Here is a 17646-nt window from a genome sequence, read left to right on the forward strand (position 1 = left end):
CTTCTCAACTTTTTAAAATGTTCGACCCGGTTGTGATATTGCTCAGACGACACCTCAAACAGACACGGGTGCTCCTGCTAAATTTCCACTAGTTTTCCACCATTTCTTGGGTTCAAATAAACTGAAAATGAGCGCTTTTAACTTCTCCAACAACCTCCTGCTGACCTGCAGGTACACATTCTAGCAGACGCTACTCTCTTATTGCCTCTAGGTGATCGCAGAGGTTATTTTCAATCAAAACTCATTTCACATGGCATGATTTGAATTGCCAACAGCACCAGATATTTAGCACGCCAAATATCTCACGGATGTCGGTGACCCATTGGTGATTTTCTCAGGATTGCCTCTTTGATTGTGATTGTCACACACATGAACGAGCACAGATTTGCCTGTTATTTCAGGCATTTGTCAGCAATTTCTCAAAATCATGCAGTCTGAACTCGGCATTAGTCTGCCTCAAACTTGCAGGAAAATATCAGGCTTTGCTGAAAGGCTTGTTATTTTACCAGCAATGAGGTTCAGTAGTGGTAGCCTATTACTGATTTAAAAATATATATTTTAATATTAAAAATAAAACATAAGCTGGACCACAACAGATCATACCAATGTCATAACGAAGGATCAAGTTTAAGCCTCAAAAATGATATCGGTGCATCCCTATTTCTTGTAATATTTTTTCTTCTGGAGAAAGTCTTATTTGTTTTATTTCGGCTAGAATGAAAGCAGTTTTTAATTTTCAAAACATCATTTTAAGGTCAAATTATCCCTCTTAAGCAATATTTTCTTTGGATTGTCTACAGAACAAACAGAACTTGCCTAATTACCCTAACTTGCCTAATTAACCCAATTAAGTCTTTAAATGTCACTTTAAGCTGAATACTAGTGTCTTGAAGAACATCTAGTCAAATATTATGTGCTGTCATCATGACAAAGATAAAAGAAATCAGTTATTAGAGATGAGTTATTACGTTTAGAAATAAATAATTCTGACTTCAACTGTATATATTAACTTCGTCACGGTTTCTGATGTATCTGTTAGTAAAAGCGCTGCTGGTCGTGACAGTGAGGTGTGGTTCACATCTTGAGCTCATTTCAGCTCTTCTCATGAGGCTCCGATGGGGAAGTAATGAAAACAAAGCATTTATTTTCAGCCCACTCACGTCTTTGTTGGGAAAATCCCAGGAGAAGTAGACGAGCTCCACGCCGTGAACGGTGCAGTTGACGTTGAGCGTCTCGCCCTGCTTTAGGACCGTTTTGGAGGCGTTGATGTAGGGATCCAAAGCCTCGGGAGCTGAACAACATGTGTGAGAGAACAAAAAACACCATTGTTTCATATAAAACAAATCATCTGATGCGTTTATGGCAGACTTGGCTCGGTTTAGGATGATTCGCAGATAACGGAGCAGATGTGCAACACATGGACTCATGATTTAAAATAATCAGCAAAAGAAAATGGTGAGTGGTTTAAGTTGAAACAGCTTCATTTCAGTTGATAAATAAATAGTAAATACACACATAAACGCCTGTGATACTAAAAGATTTGAGGACCTCAGGGTTTAATAATAGTCATTCATTTATTCATTTTCTTTTCGGTTTCTAGTCGGTTTTAAAATCTTCAGCTGGATAGCGCTCCTCATACTTCAGCCTCCACATCAAAATTTCTGAAAGCAAAGAAGGTCAAGGTGCACCAGGATTGGCCAGCCCAGTCACTAGATATGAACATTATTAAGCATGTCTGGGGTCAGATGAAGGAGGAAGCATTGAAAATAAATCCACAGAATCTTGATGAACTCTGGGAGTCCTGCAAGAACGCTTTCTTTGCCAACTAACCAATCAGCTTCATTTGTATTGAATGTACACATTTCAGTAATAACGGTGGACTAATACCTCAGACAAACGAAGCACACCCAAATACTGCAGTGCTTTTTAATATCCTTCATAAATAAATTTAGTATCAGAGCTACAGCAAGGGTTTGTCAGTTTGTCATCCCCTGCCTAGCAACAACAGATGCCACGAGAGCACGAGCGTAAATTGCATTAAAATTAGTGAAGGAAGCGCTGCAACTTGAGATTTCGATGCAGCATGTGAACGGCCCATAAAGAAGCAACATTCAAGCAAACAGAAGAATTTAGCATTAAATCGAAGTAGAAACGCACCCAGTATACTGAAGACGTAGAAGAGGATGGACTCTCTCTCCTCTCCATTCAGCTCTCCTTTGCATATGTAGGTTCTGTCATCTAGGGCGGCGCTGTAGCCCACGCTGGGGTTATAAGAGCCCTCCACTGCCATTTCGGTGTCCCGCTCGTACAGTGTGACGTTTATCGAGGGGTTCGTCACCAGACACGGGATCGTGCCTTCCTCTCGTGTCTTAGTCACCATCACGTGCTCATTCTCCAAGAACCACACGTCAGGGTCTGAGGGAGATAGAGTCAATGTGAATGAATGAGTGAGTGAATGCATGAGTCCATAAACAAACCAATGAATGATTAAAACAAAAAAGCATGAGCTAAGAAATTATTACATGTAAAAATAAAAAAGATGAATGAATGCTTTAGTGAATGAACCAAAAATTTTATGTGAGAATGAATGAATGAATGATTGAATGAGTGAATGCATGAGATGAAACATGCGTGATTGAAACTAAATTAGTATGAGTAAACAAACGATTAATTGTAAAAAATAATCAATGAATTATGAATGAAATTAAACAATAAATAATTGTGAGAATGAATGAATGAATGAATGAATGAATGAAAGAATCAATCAATCAATCAAAATGAATGAATGTGTAAGAGAATGAACCAATAAATGAATGTGAAAATATATGAATGAATGAATGAATGAATGAATGAATGAATGAATGAATGAATGAATGAACGAATGAATCAATCAGTCAATCAATCAATGTATGAGTGAATGCATAAGATGAAGCATGAGCAATTAATACTTTATAAAGAATTATGAATAAAATGAACAAATTAATAATTGTGAGAATGAATGGATGAATGAATTGATGATTGAATGAATGAAAGAATCAATCAATGAGTAAATGCATGAATTGAATTAAAATGAACAAATGTGTAAGAGAATTAACCAATAAATGAATGTGAGAATAAATGAATGAATGAATTAATTAATTAATCATTCAATGTATGAGTAATTGCATGAGATGAAGCATGGGTGATTAAAAAAGCATGAGCATATAAATGACTAAAATGTAAAAAAAAAAAATCTAATAATATTGAATAAAATTAACCAATAAATTAATCTGAGAATGAATGAATGAATAAATCAATGAATGTATGAGTGAATGCATGAGATAAAGCATGAGTAGTTTAAACAAAAAGCACAAACGATTAAATGTAAAAAATGAACAAATTTATTAGTGAATAAATGAATGTAAGAATGAATGAATAAATGAATGAATCAATGAATCAATCAATTAATCAATCAATCAACCAACCAATCAATCAAATCAATGTATGAGTGAATGCATGGGATAAAGCATGAGTGATTTAAACAAAAATCACAGACAAACAAATGATAAAATGTAAAAATACAAAATTAATGAATGCATTAGTGAATAAACTAATAAATGAATGTGAGAATGAATGAATAAATAAATCAATCAATGTATGAGTGAATGCACGAGTGATTTAAACAAAAAGCACAAACAAACAAATGATTAAATGTAAAAATAAATAAATTAATTAATTAATAAATTAATTAATAAGTGAATAAATCAATAAATGAATGAAATAATTAATGAATGAATGATTGAATAAATCAATGCATGAACGAATGCATGAGATAAAGCATGAGAGATTTAAACAAAAAGCACAAACTAATTATTAAATGTATGAAAAATGAATGAATTCATTAGTGAATAAACCAGTAAATAAATGTAATAATGAATGAATGAATCAATCAATTAATCAATTAGTCAATCAATTAATCAATCAATCAATCAATCAATCAATCAATAAATCTGTGAGTCAGTGAGTCAATTAAGCATGAATGAATATGAATAATGGATATTCAATGAATGAATGAATGAATGAATGAATGAATGAATGAATGAATGAATGAATGAATGAATGAATCAATCAGTCAATCAATCAATCAATCAATCAATGTATGAGTGAATGCATAAGTTAACAAACAAATCAATAAATTAAGCATGAATGAATAAAACAAACAAGCATGAGCAAACAAATGATTAAATGTGGAAATCAGCAAATGAATGAATGCGTACAAAAGTGAATCTACAAATAAATCAATGTGAGAATCAATAAATTAATGAGTGAAGGAATTAATGAATGAATGAATTAATTCATGAGTGAATGAATGAATCAGTCAATCAATTCATGAATGAATTAATCAAGAAATAAATTTAATGATCAATTATCGAATGAATGAATGAATTCATGGGTGAATCAATCAATCAACTCTTCAGTGAACAAATGAAAGAATCGATGAGAAAGAATCATCAAATGATTGAATCTGAAAAGTAGTTCAACTCAAAATTCAAAGTAATAACCCATAATTAATTTAAAAAAAGATTTATTGAACAATTAAATACATGAATGAACACATAAATCAATCATTTAATAGATGAATGAGTGAAGAAACAAATCAAAATGAATCATACAATCAGGAATAAACGTAAAAGTGAAAGAACGCATGAGCTGATAAACAAAAGAATGGATGTGAGAATACATTGACACACAAGCAGATGAAACAAACAACATTTCACCTGATAATGTAAACAAATTCTGTTGTTTTTATATGAAGTATCTGCTATTTATATGCGCTTGCCATAGTAGAACAATTAGCATTCATTAATCAATTCATAGCCCATGAGTTCAACAATGAAGCACTCACCAGGCACAAAGACGGCCACCTCTCTGGATTCATTGGTCTTCTTCTCGGTGCACACATAAACCCCGGTGTGTCTCCAGGTCACCTGCTCCAGATGCAGGACGCTGGAGGTGGCGCTGAGGTCCTGGGTGCGGAAATCTGGGACGTTCTCATCCCGCCTGAAGCGCCAGGTGACATTACTCCAGCCGGAGCAGGTGATGATGGAGGATGAGTTGATGGACAGGATGATCTGTGGAGCGCTGGGACTGAGCTCCAGACCTGAAGCGCCCAGACAGAGCAGAACCAGACCTGCACACACACACACACAGTGGTGTTCATTCATTCGTTTTTCTTCAGCTTAGTCCCTTATTTATCAGGGGACACCATAGTGGAATGAACCACAAACTATTCTGGAATACGTTTTACACAGCGACTGTCCTTCCAGCTGCAACCTAGTACTGGGAAACACCTATACACACTTATTCACACACACAACGACCAATTTAGAATAATAAAATAATAATAATAGTAATAATAATAATAATAATAATAACAACAATAAATAATAATAATAATAATAAATAATAACTATAATAATAATAAATAATAATTATAATTATTATTACTAATTATAATAAATAATACAAATAATAATAATAATAATTATTATTATTATTATTATAAATAATAATTACTAATAACAATAATAATAATTACTAATAAATAATAATAACAATAAATATTAATAACAATAAATAATAATAATAAATAATAATAATAATAATAATAATAATAATGATAATAATAATAATAATAACAATAAATGATAATAATAATAATAATAATAATAAATAATAACTATAATAATAATAATAATAAATAATAATAATAATAATTATAGTAATAATAACAATAATAATAATATCAACAACAATAAGTAATAATAATAAATAATAACTATAATAATAATAATAAATAATAATAATAAATATTATTACTATTTATAATAAATAATACTAATACTTATAATAATAATTATTATTATTAATATTATTATTATTATAAATAATAATTACTAATAACAAAAACAACAATAATAATAATCATAATAATAATAATTACTAATAAATAATTAAAACAATAATTATAATAAATAATAATAATAATAATAATAATTATTATTATTGTTATTATTATTATAAATAATAATTACTACTACTACTAATAATAATAATAATAATTACTAATAAATAATAATAACAATAAATATTAATAACTATAAATAATAATAATAATAATAATAATAATAATAATAATAATAATAATAATAATAATAATAATAATAATAATAATAATAATAAATTATTAGACTTTTATTAAACATTTAAAAACTAATCCAATCAATTTAAATCACTTACTTGGTAAATAAAGTACCCAATATTACATTTACTTCACAAACTGTATTATTACACAAATCATCTAAACCAGAGATGCCCAAAGTAGGGCTCGCGGGCCAAAGTTGGCCCATGGTAAACTGTGATTTGGCCCAACATCCTGTCTGAAAAGAGAGGGAGAATGATGGGGAGGTGGTTGGGGCGAATGCCGTTGACAATGATCGTCATTTCGAATTTAACGTAACATTTTATTTGTTTTATTGATGAGCTACAAAAAAGCCAACTGAATAAAATGATTCAATTAAATACTGTAAATGAATCAGACTTTTAAAATGTAAATACTGACACTTGACAGATGCACAAGACATTTGCTAGCAAATCAAAGTAAGCTCAACTAGTCTTTTCAGCAATGACCTTGTGTTATCAATGGGATTGCTTATGTTTTACTGTAATAAGTTCAGTATAAAACGTTTCAAATGATACTGCATTAGTTAATATGATTTAAAGCAACATTCTCTAGTAATTTTTAAATATTACATAATAAATAAATTCAAAAATTACCCATGGCACATTTAATATATGTAGTTTGGTATATATTCGGCCCACAGCCCTCAATCAAGTTTTTTTTTTTGCCCTTTATAGAAAAAAGTTTGGGCACCCCTGATCTAAACATTGAAATATTCAATAATATGTTCAATTATATTATCAAAACATGACAGAAAATCACTTTAAACTTGTGAATTATGAATGAAGGAGGCAGTTCACCACCTTAAGAATGGAAAAACTTTTAAAAATGTATTCATACTCTAAACTTACAGGTTAGCATGCGCTTGTAAAACTTATATCTTTCTAATGTAGAGCAATCTGTCCTTGATTTTGATTAACGACCCCTTAAAAGCAGACTCCTTTCAAGTTAAAGGGATAGTTCACGCAAAAATGAAAGTCAAAACAGTCTATTTTAAAAGATGAACTGGAACTGAACTTTAAAATAAAGTCCTACTGTACCACCAAGAATGTCAGTTGAGCTAAAAAAAGACCCATTTATGAGTCCATGCATTAAACACGGAGTATAAATCATGACTATCCTGAGCTCTAGATGGATCATACTGCAGTGAGATGCTGATTTAAGGCTTTGTTTAGTCTGTTACCTGTTGTGATGGCAGTGAAGTCTACGTGGCTGATAGTCAAACTCTTCATGCTTTCTTCCGGACCAGGACACATTCAATTCTGCAGATGGAGAGAAATCAACATGATGACTGATTCGCCTCAAAGCCAAAGGAAACAGCAGAGTTAAACAACTTACCTCAACATTTATTTTTACAAAGAGAATGTTCCTCACTATATATATCCTACTCCTCTAGCGAATTCTTTTAAAAACTCACACACATGAAGAGACATACAGAGTTCATGTCTATTTTTTCCATGACATGATCTTTAATTTTCATGCTGCCTGTGTGTCTGTCGCAGGGAGAAATAACACACGGGTGGCTTCAGAGAGGGACACACACATGCCTGACTGCACACGGACAGAAGCAGGCTTCACAAACACTGTTATTGTTGCATTTTTCCCTGGCAGCGACCGCACTCATGATGAGCATTGCAACAACACAGCGTAATGAATAAACATCAATATGAAAGGAACGGAAAATAAATAAAATAAAATAACTGTACTGCAAAATTTAGTACACTGCTAGAGGGGACAAAACAAAACAAAACAAAATTAAAAACAAAACAAATCAAAACAAAACAAAACAAAACAAAATTAAAAAACAAAACAAAATAAAACAACAAAACAAAATTGAAAAACAAAGCAAAATAAAATAAAAAACAAAACAAAATTAAAAACAAAACAAAACAAAATTAAAAAACAAAACAAAATAAAATTGAAAAACAAAACAAAATAAAATTGAAAAACAAAACAAAACAAAATTAAAAAACAAAACAAAATAAAATTGAAAAACAAAACAAAATAAAATTGAAAAACAAAACAAAATAAAATTGAAAAACAAAACAAAATAAAATTGAAAAACAAAACAAAACAAAATTAAAAAACAAAACAAAATAAAATTGAAAAACAAAACAAAATAAAATTGAAAAACAAAACAAAACAAAATTAAAAAACAAAACAAAATAAAATTGAAAAACAAAACAAAATAAAATTGAAAAACAAAACAAAACAAAATTAAAAAACAAAACAAAATAAAATTGAAAAACAAAACAAAACAAAACAAAATTAAAAACAAAACAAAATTAAAAAAACAAAACAAAACTAAACAAAACAAAACAAAATTAAAAAACAAAACAAAACTAAATAAAATTGAAAAACAAAACAAAATTAAAAACAAAACAAAATTAAAAACAAAACAAAATTAAAAAACAAAACAAAATTAAAAACAAAACAAAATTAAAAAAGTAAACAAAATTAAAAACAAAACAAAACAAAACAAAATTAAAAACAAAACAAAATTTAAAAAGTAAACTAAATTAAAAACAAAACAAAATTAAAAAACAAAACAAAATTGAAAAACAAAACAAAATTAAAAAACAAAACAAAGCAAAATAAAATTGAAAAACAAAACTAAATTAAAAACAAAACAAAACAAAATTAAAAAACAAAACAAAATTAAAAAATAAAACAAAATTAAAAAACAAAACAAAATTAAAAAACAAAACAAAATTAAAAAACAAAACAAAATATAACTGAAAAACAAAACAAAACAAAACAAAATTAAAAAACAAAACAAAACAAAATTGAAAAACAAAACAAAACAAAATTAAAAACAAAATAAAAAAACAAAACAAAATAAAAAACAAAACAAAATAAAAAACAAAACAAATTAAAAACAAAACAAAATTAAACAAAATTAAAAAGCAAAACAAAGTAAAAAAAAACAAAATTAAATAATAAACATAAAAAAAAAAATAGAATTATCTATAGTGCGTGCGTCAAATTAACATTTGATTAAAGAGAACGCTTTGTTGTTGATGACAGGCGCGCGGCAGCAGCGTAAAACGGACACATTCTACAGATTCTATAACCGGTTGAAGCGGGCCTCGAACCCGGATCGTTGTGCGTCTATCTGGTTCTTTACCTCGACCAATGAGTGCCGAACTTGGCGCAGTGGGTAGCACGTTCACCTCACAGCAAGAAGGCATTTCTGTGTGAAGTTTGCATGTTCTCCCCGTGTTTGCGTGGGTTTCCTCCGGGTGCTCCGGTTTCCCCCACAAGTCCAAAGACATGTGCTATAGGTGAATTGGGTGTGCTAAAATTGAATGTAGCGTATGAGTGTGCATGTGTGTGTATGGATGTTTCCCAGTGATGGGTTGCAGCTGGAAGGGCATCCGCTGCATTAAACATATGCCGGATAAGTTGGCGGTTCATTCCGCTGTGGCGACCCCAGAAAGGGTCTAAGCCGAAAAGAAATGAATGAATGAAAACAATACAATAATAAATCAAAACAAAGCTAATGAAAAAACAGAAATAAAAACATGAATAAAATTAAACAAAACAAAACAATGTGTGTATACTGTATGTGTGTGTATATCCGTGTGTTGGGCTGACTGGACAGGATTGTTGAGGGTGTAAATGTCAAGATACGGTGTATATGTGCGTGTGTGTGTCCCCTCAAGTATATATTTACCAGTCAATTTTGACCTTGTGGGGACATTGTTTTGGTCCACCTGAGGAAATCCTCTCAAAAATCACACTGAAAGAAGTATTTAGAAAATGCAGATTGTTTTCTGTGTGTGAGGGTTGAGTTTAGGAGTAGAGTGACAGGATATACAGTATATACAGTATAAAAAGCATTGTGTCTATGGGAAAACCATATAAAGATAGCTGTACATGTGTAGGGCTGATTGGACAGGGTTGCTGTGGGTGTTAATATCCGGCTGTGTGGATGCAGTGTGGATGGGTGGGTGTTTGTTTCAGAGATCTGGAAACAGTTAAATGCGGATCACCGGGCGCAGAACCAGGGTGGGAAAAGAGGAGGAGGAGAAATCCATGGAGGGAGTCGCTGGAAAAAACAGTCAAATGTGTAACTCTGGAGAAATGTTGCTAACTCATAAAAGATGCGGAGTAGCGTGAGCTCATCGATGTTATCTTTAGCAACACGATTACCTTTCAAAGTCCAGTTGCATTATTAAATAAAGCAGAAATTCATGAAGAAACATGTAAAATTTCTTTCTTACTCAGTAATTTCCTAGTGTTTCCTAGTATTGGGTTACAGCTGGAAGGGCATCAGCTGTGTAAAACATATGCTGAATAAGTTGGTGGTTCATTCCACTGTCATGATACGTGATGAATATAGGGACTAAGCTGAAGGAAAACAAATGAATAAATGTATAATATCATATATTTTTTACGCCATGACAGCTTCATTAAAAAATTTCCTAGAAAATGTAGCATTTAAATATAATAAAATACAATTAAAACCATTCAAACAAATCCAAGTTGTATCACATTACAGTTTTTACATCAATAAAACATTTTATGGCAAATTCATCACTTTTTTAAGCGAGTTCACAACTTATAATATTCATAAATGTGTTTGCTACTGTAGACTGCAGGCACATTATCTCTATTAAAGAATGATTAGATCTTTCCATTTTTAACTGGGACTTTACTGTCAATTTATTTTATTTTCAATCTAAAATATCGAAATATTCTTAAATCGAGAAATTTATCAGAGAAACAAAGAACAAAATTAAATTAAAATTAACTAAACAAAACACAAATTAAAGGCGACGCAGTGGCACAGTAGGTAGTGCTGTTGCCTCACAGCAAGAAGGTTGCTGGTTCGAGCCTCGGCTGGGTCAGTTGGCGTTTCTGTGTGGAGTTTGCATGTTCTCCCTGCGTTCATGTGGGTTTCCTCCGGGTGCTCCGGTTTCCCCCCACAGTCCAAAGACATGCGGTACAGGTGAATTGGGAAAGCTAAAATTGTCCGTAGTGTATGAGTGTGAATGAGTGTGTATGGATGTTTCCCAGTGATGGGTTGCGGCTGGAAGGGCATTTGCTGCGTAAAACATGTGCTGGATAAGTTGGCGGTTCATTCCGCTGTGGCAACCCCGGATTAGGGACTAAGCCGAAAAGAAAATGAATGAATGAACATAAAATAAAATAAAAAAATAAATAAACAAAACTAAGGAAACAAAACAAAATTAAAAAATTTATGAAAGTGAATTTAACAAATAAAAAAATAAAAACAAAACATTAATAAAACAAAACTAATTTAATTTCAGGAATATTTTCAATAAAACAAGACTTGTTATCCACTGAATTGTATCTTCTCAAGTGAATGTCCGTACTGTATGTTGAATTAGCAGGGTTTCTGCAGGTTACTCAAATTCAAGACTTTTTAAGGTCATTATTAATGAAATTTCAAACTTATATGACACTAAACAATAAAGATTTTTTTAAAAATGTGTTATTTCTTAGCCACATGTTATAAATAATGTGTCAAAACAAGTTACAAGTACAAAACAAGTAAATTAATACTGTAAAATTATTAAAGACCGGCAGCGGCACGGTGGCTCAGTGTTTAGCACTGTCACCTCACAGCAAGACGATCGCTGGTTCGAGTCCCGGTTGGGTGAGTTGGCATTGCTGTGTGGAGTTTGCATGTTCTGCCCATGTTGGCGTGGGTTTCCCCCGGGTGCTCCGGTTTCCCCCAAAGTCCAAACACATGCGCTATAGGTGAATTGAATAAACTAAATCACCCGTAGTGTATGAGTGTGTGTGTGTGAATGAGAGTGTGTATGGGTGTTTCCCAGTACTGGGTTGCAGCTGGAAGAGCGTCCACTGCATAAAACATATCCTAGATAAGTTGGCGGTTCATTCCGCTGTGGCGACCCCTGATTAATAAAGAGACTAAGCTGAAGGAAAACGAATTATTTAAGACTTACAATACAATAATTCAGTAAATGTAAAAGTCCCTTTCTTAAACTATAGAATTTTTCACGTCAAAAGACAACAGAGCAGAGATCAACATCCCATAATGCACAACCATAAATATACGTAAAACATACATAAATAAGGAAACTCTTAGATAACAGAGTTTTTTTTTACAGTGTAGTATATTTTTAGTTTTACTACGTATTCACTCCGCCATTAAGCCATCAGATCTGATGCAGTTTAACACACAAACACATAAATGAAAACATTTTCCAGCGAACCAATAAAAACGCAGTACTAATGTTTTACAACCCTAATCTCTGTCTCACTGGAGCAGTCGAAAATCAAGCATCCCACACAAACCCAGCGAGATCTCGTCCTCATAAACCGCCAGAGGAGAGTGTAGTTCATAAACTGCTGCTACTCCCTCAGGACTGATGCTCAGAAGAGGACCCGGAGCCTGGAGAGCCTTTAGAAACCCTCCAGGAGGAGTTCGTCCAGTGTGTTCCCACAAAAACTTTCTCATGATCCCCAATACACAGGGGAATCAGAGTCCAGAGTCAACTTTACACACACACATGGACAAACACGCGCGCGCACACAAGAGTGTTATGAGGTTTAGATGCTGGTACATGTTCAAAAATAAAAGTTTAAGTTCTATAAATGAAAATGTATTTAAAATCAGACTCGCAGTGAAAGACTTGGTAAAGTTGTGGCTGCAGCCTCAGCTCTGCTATGTTGCCCGATATAGCTATTATACAGTGCATCCGGAAAGTATTCATAGCGCTTCACTTTTTCCACATTTCCTTTGGCGGGAAGCTCTAAATTGAGCTCAGGTCCATTCTGTTTCCACTGATCATTCAATTCAATTCACCCTTATTTGTGTAGCGCTTTTACAATGTAGATTGTGTCAAAGCAGCTTCACATAGAAGATCATAGTAAGCTGAAACAGTGTCAGTTCAGTTTTCAGAGTTTAAGCTCAGTTTAGCTCAGTTCAGTGTGGTTTAATAATCACTACTGAGAGTCCAAACACTGAAGAGCAAATCCAATGATGCACAGCACTACAGATCCCGAACCATGCAAGCCAGTGGCGACAGCGGAGAGGGAAAAACTTCACCAATTGGCGAAAGTGACTAATTAAAAAAACCTCGAGAGAAACCAGGCTCAGTTGGGCACGACCATTTCTCCACTGGCCAAATGTCTTGTGTAGAGCTGCAGTCAAGGCGCCGGAGGCTGGACGCTGGATCATTCTTGAGATGTTTCAGCAGCTTCATTGGAGTTCACCTGTGGTCAATTCAGTTGATTGGACATGATTTGAAAAGGCATACACCTGTCTATATATAAGGTCCCAGGGTTGATAGTGCATGTCAAAGCACAAACCAAGCATGAAGACAAAGGAATTGTCTGTAGACCTCCGAGACAGGATTGTCATGAGGCACAAGGCTGGGGAAGGTTACAGAGAAATTTCTGCTGCTCTGAAAATTCCAGTGAGCACAGTGGTCTCCATCATCCGTTAGTGGAAGATGTTAGGAACCAGCAGGACTCTTCCTAGAGCTGGCCGGCCATCTAAGCTGAGTGATCGGGGGAGAAGGGCCTTAGTCCGAGAGGTGATCAATAACTCGATGGTCACTCTGTCTGAGCTCCAGCGTTCTTCACCTTACAGAAGGACAACCATCTGTGCAGCAATCCACCAATCAGGTCTGTATGGTAGAGTGGCCAGACGGAAGAGACTCCCCGCCTGGAATTTGCTAAAAGGCATCTGAAGGACTCTCAGACAATAAGAAACAAAACTATCTGCTCTGATGAGACTAAAATTGAACTCTTTGCAGTGAATGCCAGGCGTTATGTTTGGAGAAAACCAGGCAGCGCTCATCACCAGGTTAATACCATCCCTACAGTGAAGCATGGTGGTGGCAGCATCATGCTGTGGGGATGTTTCTCAGCAGCAGGAACTGGAAGACTAGTCAGGATAGAGGGAAAGATGAATGCAGCAATGTACAGGGACATCCTGAATGAAAACCAGCTTCAGAATGCTCTTGACCTCAGACTAGGGCGACGGTTCATCTTCCAGCAGGACAATGACCCAAAACACACCACCAAAATATCAATGGAGTGGCTTCGCAACAACTCGGTGAATGTACTTGAGTGGCCCAGCCAAAGCCCAGACCTAAATCATATATTGAACATCTCTGGAGAGATCTGAAAATGGCTGTACATTGTCGCTTCCCATCCAACTTGTGGCATCACATTCAAAAAGACTTGAGGCTGTAATTGCTGACAAAGGTGCATCAACAAAGTATTGAACAAAGGGTGTGAATACTTCTGTACATGTGATTTTTCAGCTTTTTTATTTTTAATAAATTTGCAACAATTTCTGAAACTCTTTTTTCACTTTGTCATTATGGGGGATTGTGTGTAGAATTATGAAGAAATAAATTAATTTAATCCATTTTGGAATTAGGCTGTAGCATAGAAAAATGTGGAAAAAGTGAAGCGCTATCAATGCTTTCCGGATGCACTTTATATTTTTATTTTTCCACAAAAGTCATAAAAGTTGAAGGTCTTGTAATAATCCCCAGTTGCACTCCGGGGTTTTTCCAATGAGTATTCTATGAGTGCCCTACGAAGGGTTAATTGACATATTTATAAGAACTGGCCATTTTAAAATCAGTTTAACTACAAGGTCATTTCAAAATGAGAAACACCACGTCTGGGAGCTGCAGTTTTATAAAGTGCTGAATCGTCTGAAAGCTGCAGTGAGACCAAGAGTACAAGAAAAAACATAACATCTAAAAAAAAAGGCTGATGAATACGGAGGAATATTTCCCTGCCAAGAAGCTCAGCAATGAAAAGAGTCCTGAATCAAACCCTTTCAGAGAGAGAGAGAAAGAGAGAGAGCTAACGTCTGGCTAAAACACAGAAAAACAAGAAGAATATGAAAGACTAAAGAACGGTGAGAGAGAAAGGCTTGACTTCCATGTCTCCTTTTCATGCTAGCTTCTCTCTGGGCTCCAGAAAAGCTTGAGTGCGTCAGAGAGAACGCAGAAACTCACGCAGGAGATGTCAGAACACTGAAAAGAGCTGATGCTGGTGAAAAAAAAAAGCTACGTATTCCACTGTAAAATTAGCATGTGTGACGGAAACACCATCATCATTTAACAAGGCAGAATGATTAGTTGAACAGAGAAAAGATCACAGTTTAATTAATTAAAAAATTGAGCATCGGCTTATGCATTTTGAAGGGTGTTTTTTCTCTAATGACATTAGTTTGATGCTTGTGTTGAGTGATCGGCAAGACCCATGGCCTTGTGCATTGGGGTTGTGCATTTATATTTTCGCATGCTGTTTGTGTTGCTTTGCAATAACACTTCCGAAATGCTAGCTGGCGGTGGGATTTTATGATACTCTGTGTCGAGTTTCTTCGCTGGTGTTTTGTTTTTTTCTGAATGCTACCTTAATGCACAAGTAGTTAAAACCCACTCATTCAGAGGTGGGAACCGGCGGACATGCAACAACTTTAATCATAAGGTATACACAAAACAACAGTTTCCACCTAGAGCTTCTTCACAGGACTCGACACTTGTAAACACTTGTGTGTTTTCATAACATAAACATTATGTTAGCTGACCAATCAGAGCCTCTTGAGGGCAGGCTTTCAGAGGAACTAGGAAATATGACAGTCGTTTTCATGTTAGCCGAGTATACAGATGTTACTACTTCAATGTGTTCCTTCTGCCGCCATTCATACCGCGGCGACGACGGTACTTGGTGCACCAGCAGCTTTTGACCGCTGGGTGGCAGTTTAACCACAGATATTCAGCTTTGCCTTTCAACAACACTAAACAGACTTTTCTGTGCGTACCTTATGTGATCAGATGTGTTCAATTAAAATATAATTTTGATTTAGTTTTCTTAGTAATAAACATGATCTTATGCTCGGTCAGTGCGCTTCAAGTTTTGCCGTTGTGTGCTGTGTGCTCGAGCGGAAAAGCGTGTTACTTCTGTTTCATTGTTCAGTCAAATGAAAGCACTTCTGTTGAGGTGACAGCGGGGTTTGGGTTGTCAATGTGAGTATTGCAAACTTTTAAAGATGGAGGAGAGTACTTGTGGTCGCTGTTTCAAGTTATCCAGAGTTGTATTTATAGATCTTGAATATTACAATATTATTAAAATTACAATTATAACATCGACAGCAACTCGACTCGCGCACACCAGCTGATTCAGTCGTTTTCTAGTGACATACAAAAGAGTGCAGGGCTTCTTTTTTTTTTTTTGTTAACCATAAAAGGCAGAAAAATAAGTGTTAAATGGACAAACACGTCGAACCTCCAGAGCTGCGGTCATGTCACCCAGCCCATGAAATGCGGAGCCAGCTCCGGTGTCATCTACTGAACGCAAATGCCCAGCTAGTCCAGCCAGGTATGGCAGAGAGGCCCTGTCAAAAATGGCCAAATACAAAAGAGAAACTGATAAATAGTAGACGTTGATGAGAAATGGAGCAGCATATTTGGTAGTTAAAAACGCGCCGCTCCGCGATGTAGAGCTGGTTTCCGAGAAATGCAGGCGGCGGAGCAAGATACCCTCTTTGCCACGGTTGCGAAAAAGTATCTGCATGCGCCAAAGGCACACCGTCTCAATGCTGCTGGAAACATTGTAATCTCAAATAAGTCTCCGCTTAAACCGAACAAAGTCAACATGTTAGTTTTTCTGGCAAAGAATTTAAAATATGAATAGAAAACAAAAGGCGGAGAGACGCAGTTTTTTTCAACATCTGACTTATGTTGTTACAAGCCTAGGCTAATATTTTTGTTCTTCGTTACTATTTATATTATTATTGATTAGTATTTGTGAAGTTTCTAAAATGTAACGTTTACTGTTTCAAGCAGTTAAAGTTATTTCTATTTAACTAGCCTACATTATTATAGGCTGTATTGTGTTGTTTTATCAACGAAAGTTAAACAACAAACATGTTCGTTTGTACGGATATTTAGCATATTACTTTGTTCTTTTTTGATTTCTTATTGTTTTACATGAAATGTAAATTAACTTAGGTAGGCTACTTGGGTACAGGGGCGTAATTTGTTGGTAGTATACCGAGAAATGCTTAGACAGTGAATATTGTCATCATTATTTAAAAAATTATAAATAAATAAATAAATAAATAAATAAATAAATAAATAAATAAAACACCTTACGGAAAGGATGAAATAAAGGAAAAGCATGCTCTTAATCATTCTTCATAATCTGATTCGTAGCTATACATGCAATAAACTTGTATTGCACCGACAAGAACAAGCTCTAAAAGGTAAAGTCTAAAGCCAGAGGAGTTATTGATATTAATGTTAGTTGTTAATATGACCGTAAACACTGCGTTGTATAATTAACGCTGTCACTGTGTCGTGTCTGCGATTTTTTTTTTTTTTTTTTCTCGTTGAAGAACAGAAAATTCATGTTATCGCCGTCTTCCCAGCCAGGTTTTCATGCACAGTTTCCGTTTT

The 17646-nt window shown here is 34.3% G+C and overlaps 1 protein-coding gene across 2 annotated transcripts in view; it reads right to left on the minus strand.

Moving 5' to 3' along the window:
* Positions 1–17646, minus strand: part of pdgfrb (platelet-derived growth factor receptor, beta polypeptide) — a 99888-nt gene that overhangs the window by 41488 nt on the left and 40754 nt on the right. For both annotated transcript variants that reach the window (XM_056472971.1, XM_056472970.1), the window contains 4 exons: positions 7404–7482; positions 4886–5170; positions 2158–2415; positions 1161–1291 (listed from right to left, as the gene is read on the minus strand). In XM_056472971.1, the coding sequence (XP_056328946.1) occupies positions 1161–1291; positions 2158–2415; positions 4886–5170; positions 7404–7476 (747 nt within the window). In that variant the 5' untranslated portion in view covers positions 7477–7482. The remainder of the gene's footprint in view (positions 1–1160; positions 1292–2157; positions 2416–4885; positions 5171–7403; positions 7483–17646) is intronic.

The sequence above is a fragment of the Danio aesculapii genome, chromosome 14, assembly GCF_903798145.1.
Source record: "Danio aesculapii chromosome 14, fDanAes4.1, whole genome shotgun sequence".
Lineage (NCBI taxonomy): Eukaryota > Metazoa > Chordata > Actinopteri > Cypriniformes > Danionidae > Danio > Danio aesculapii.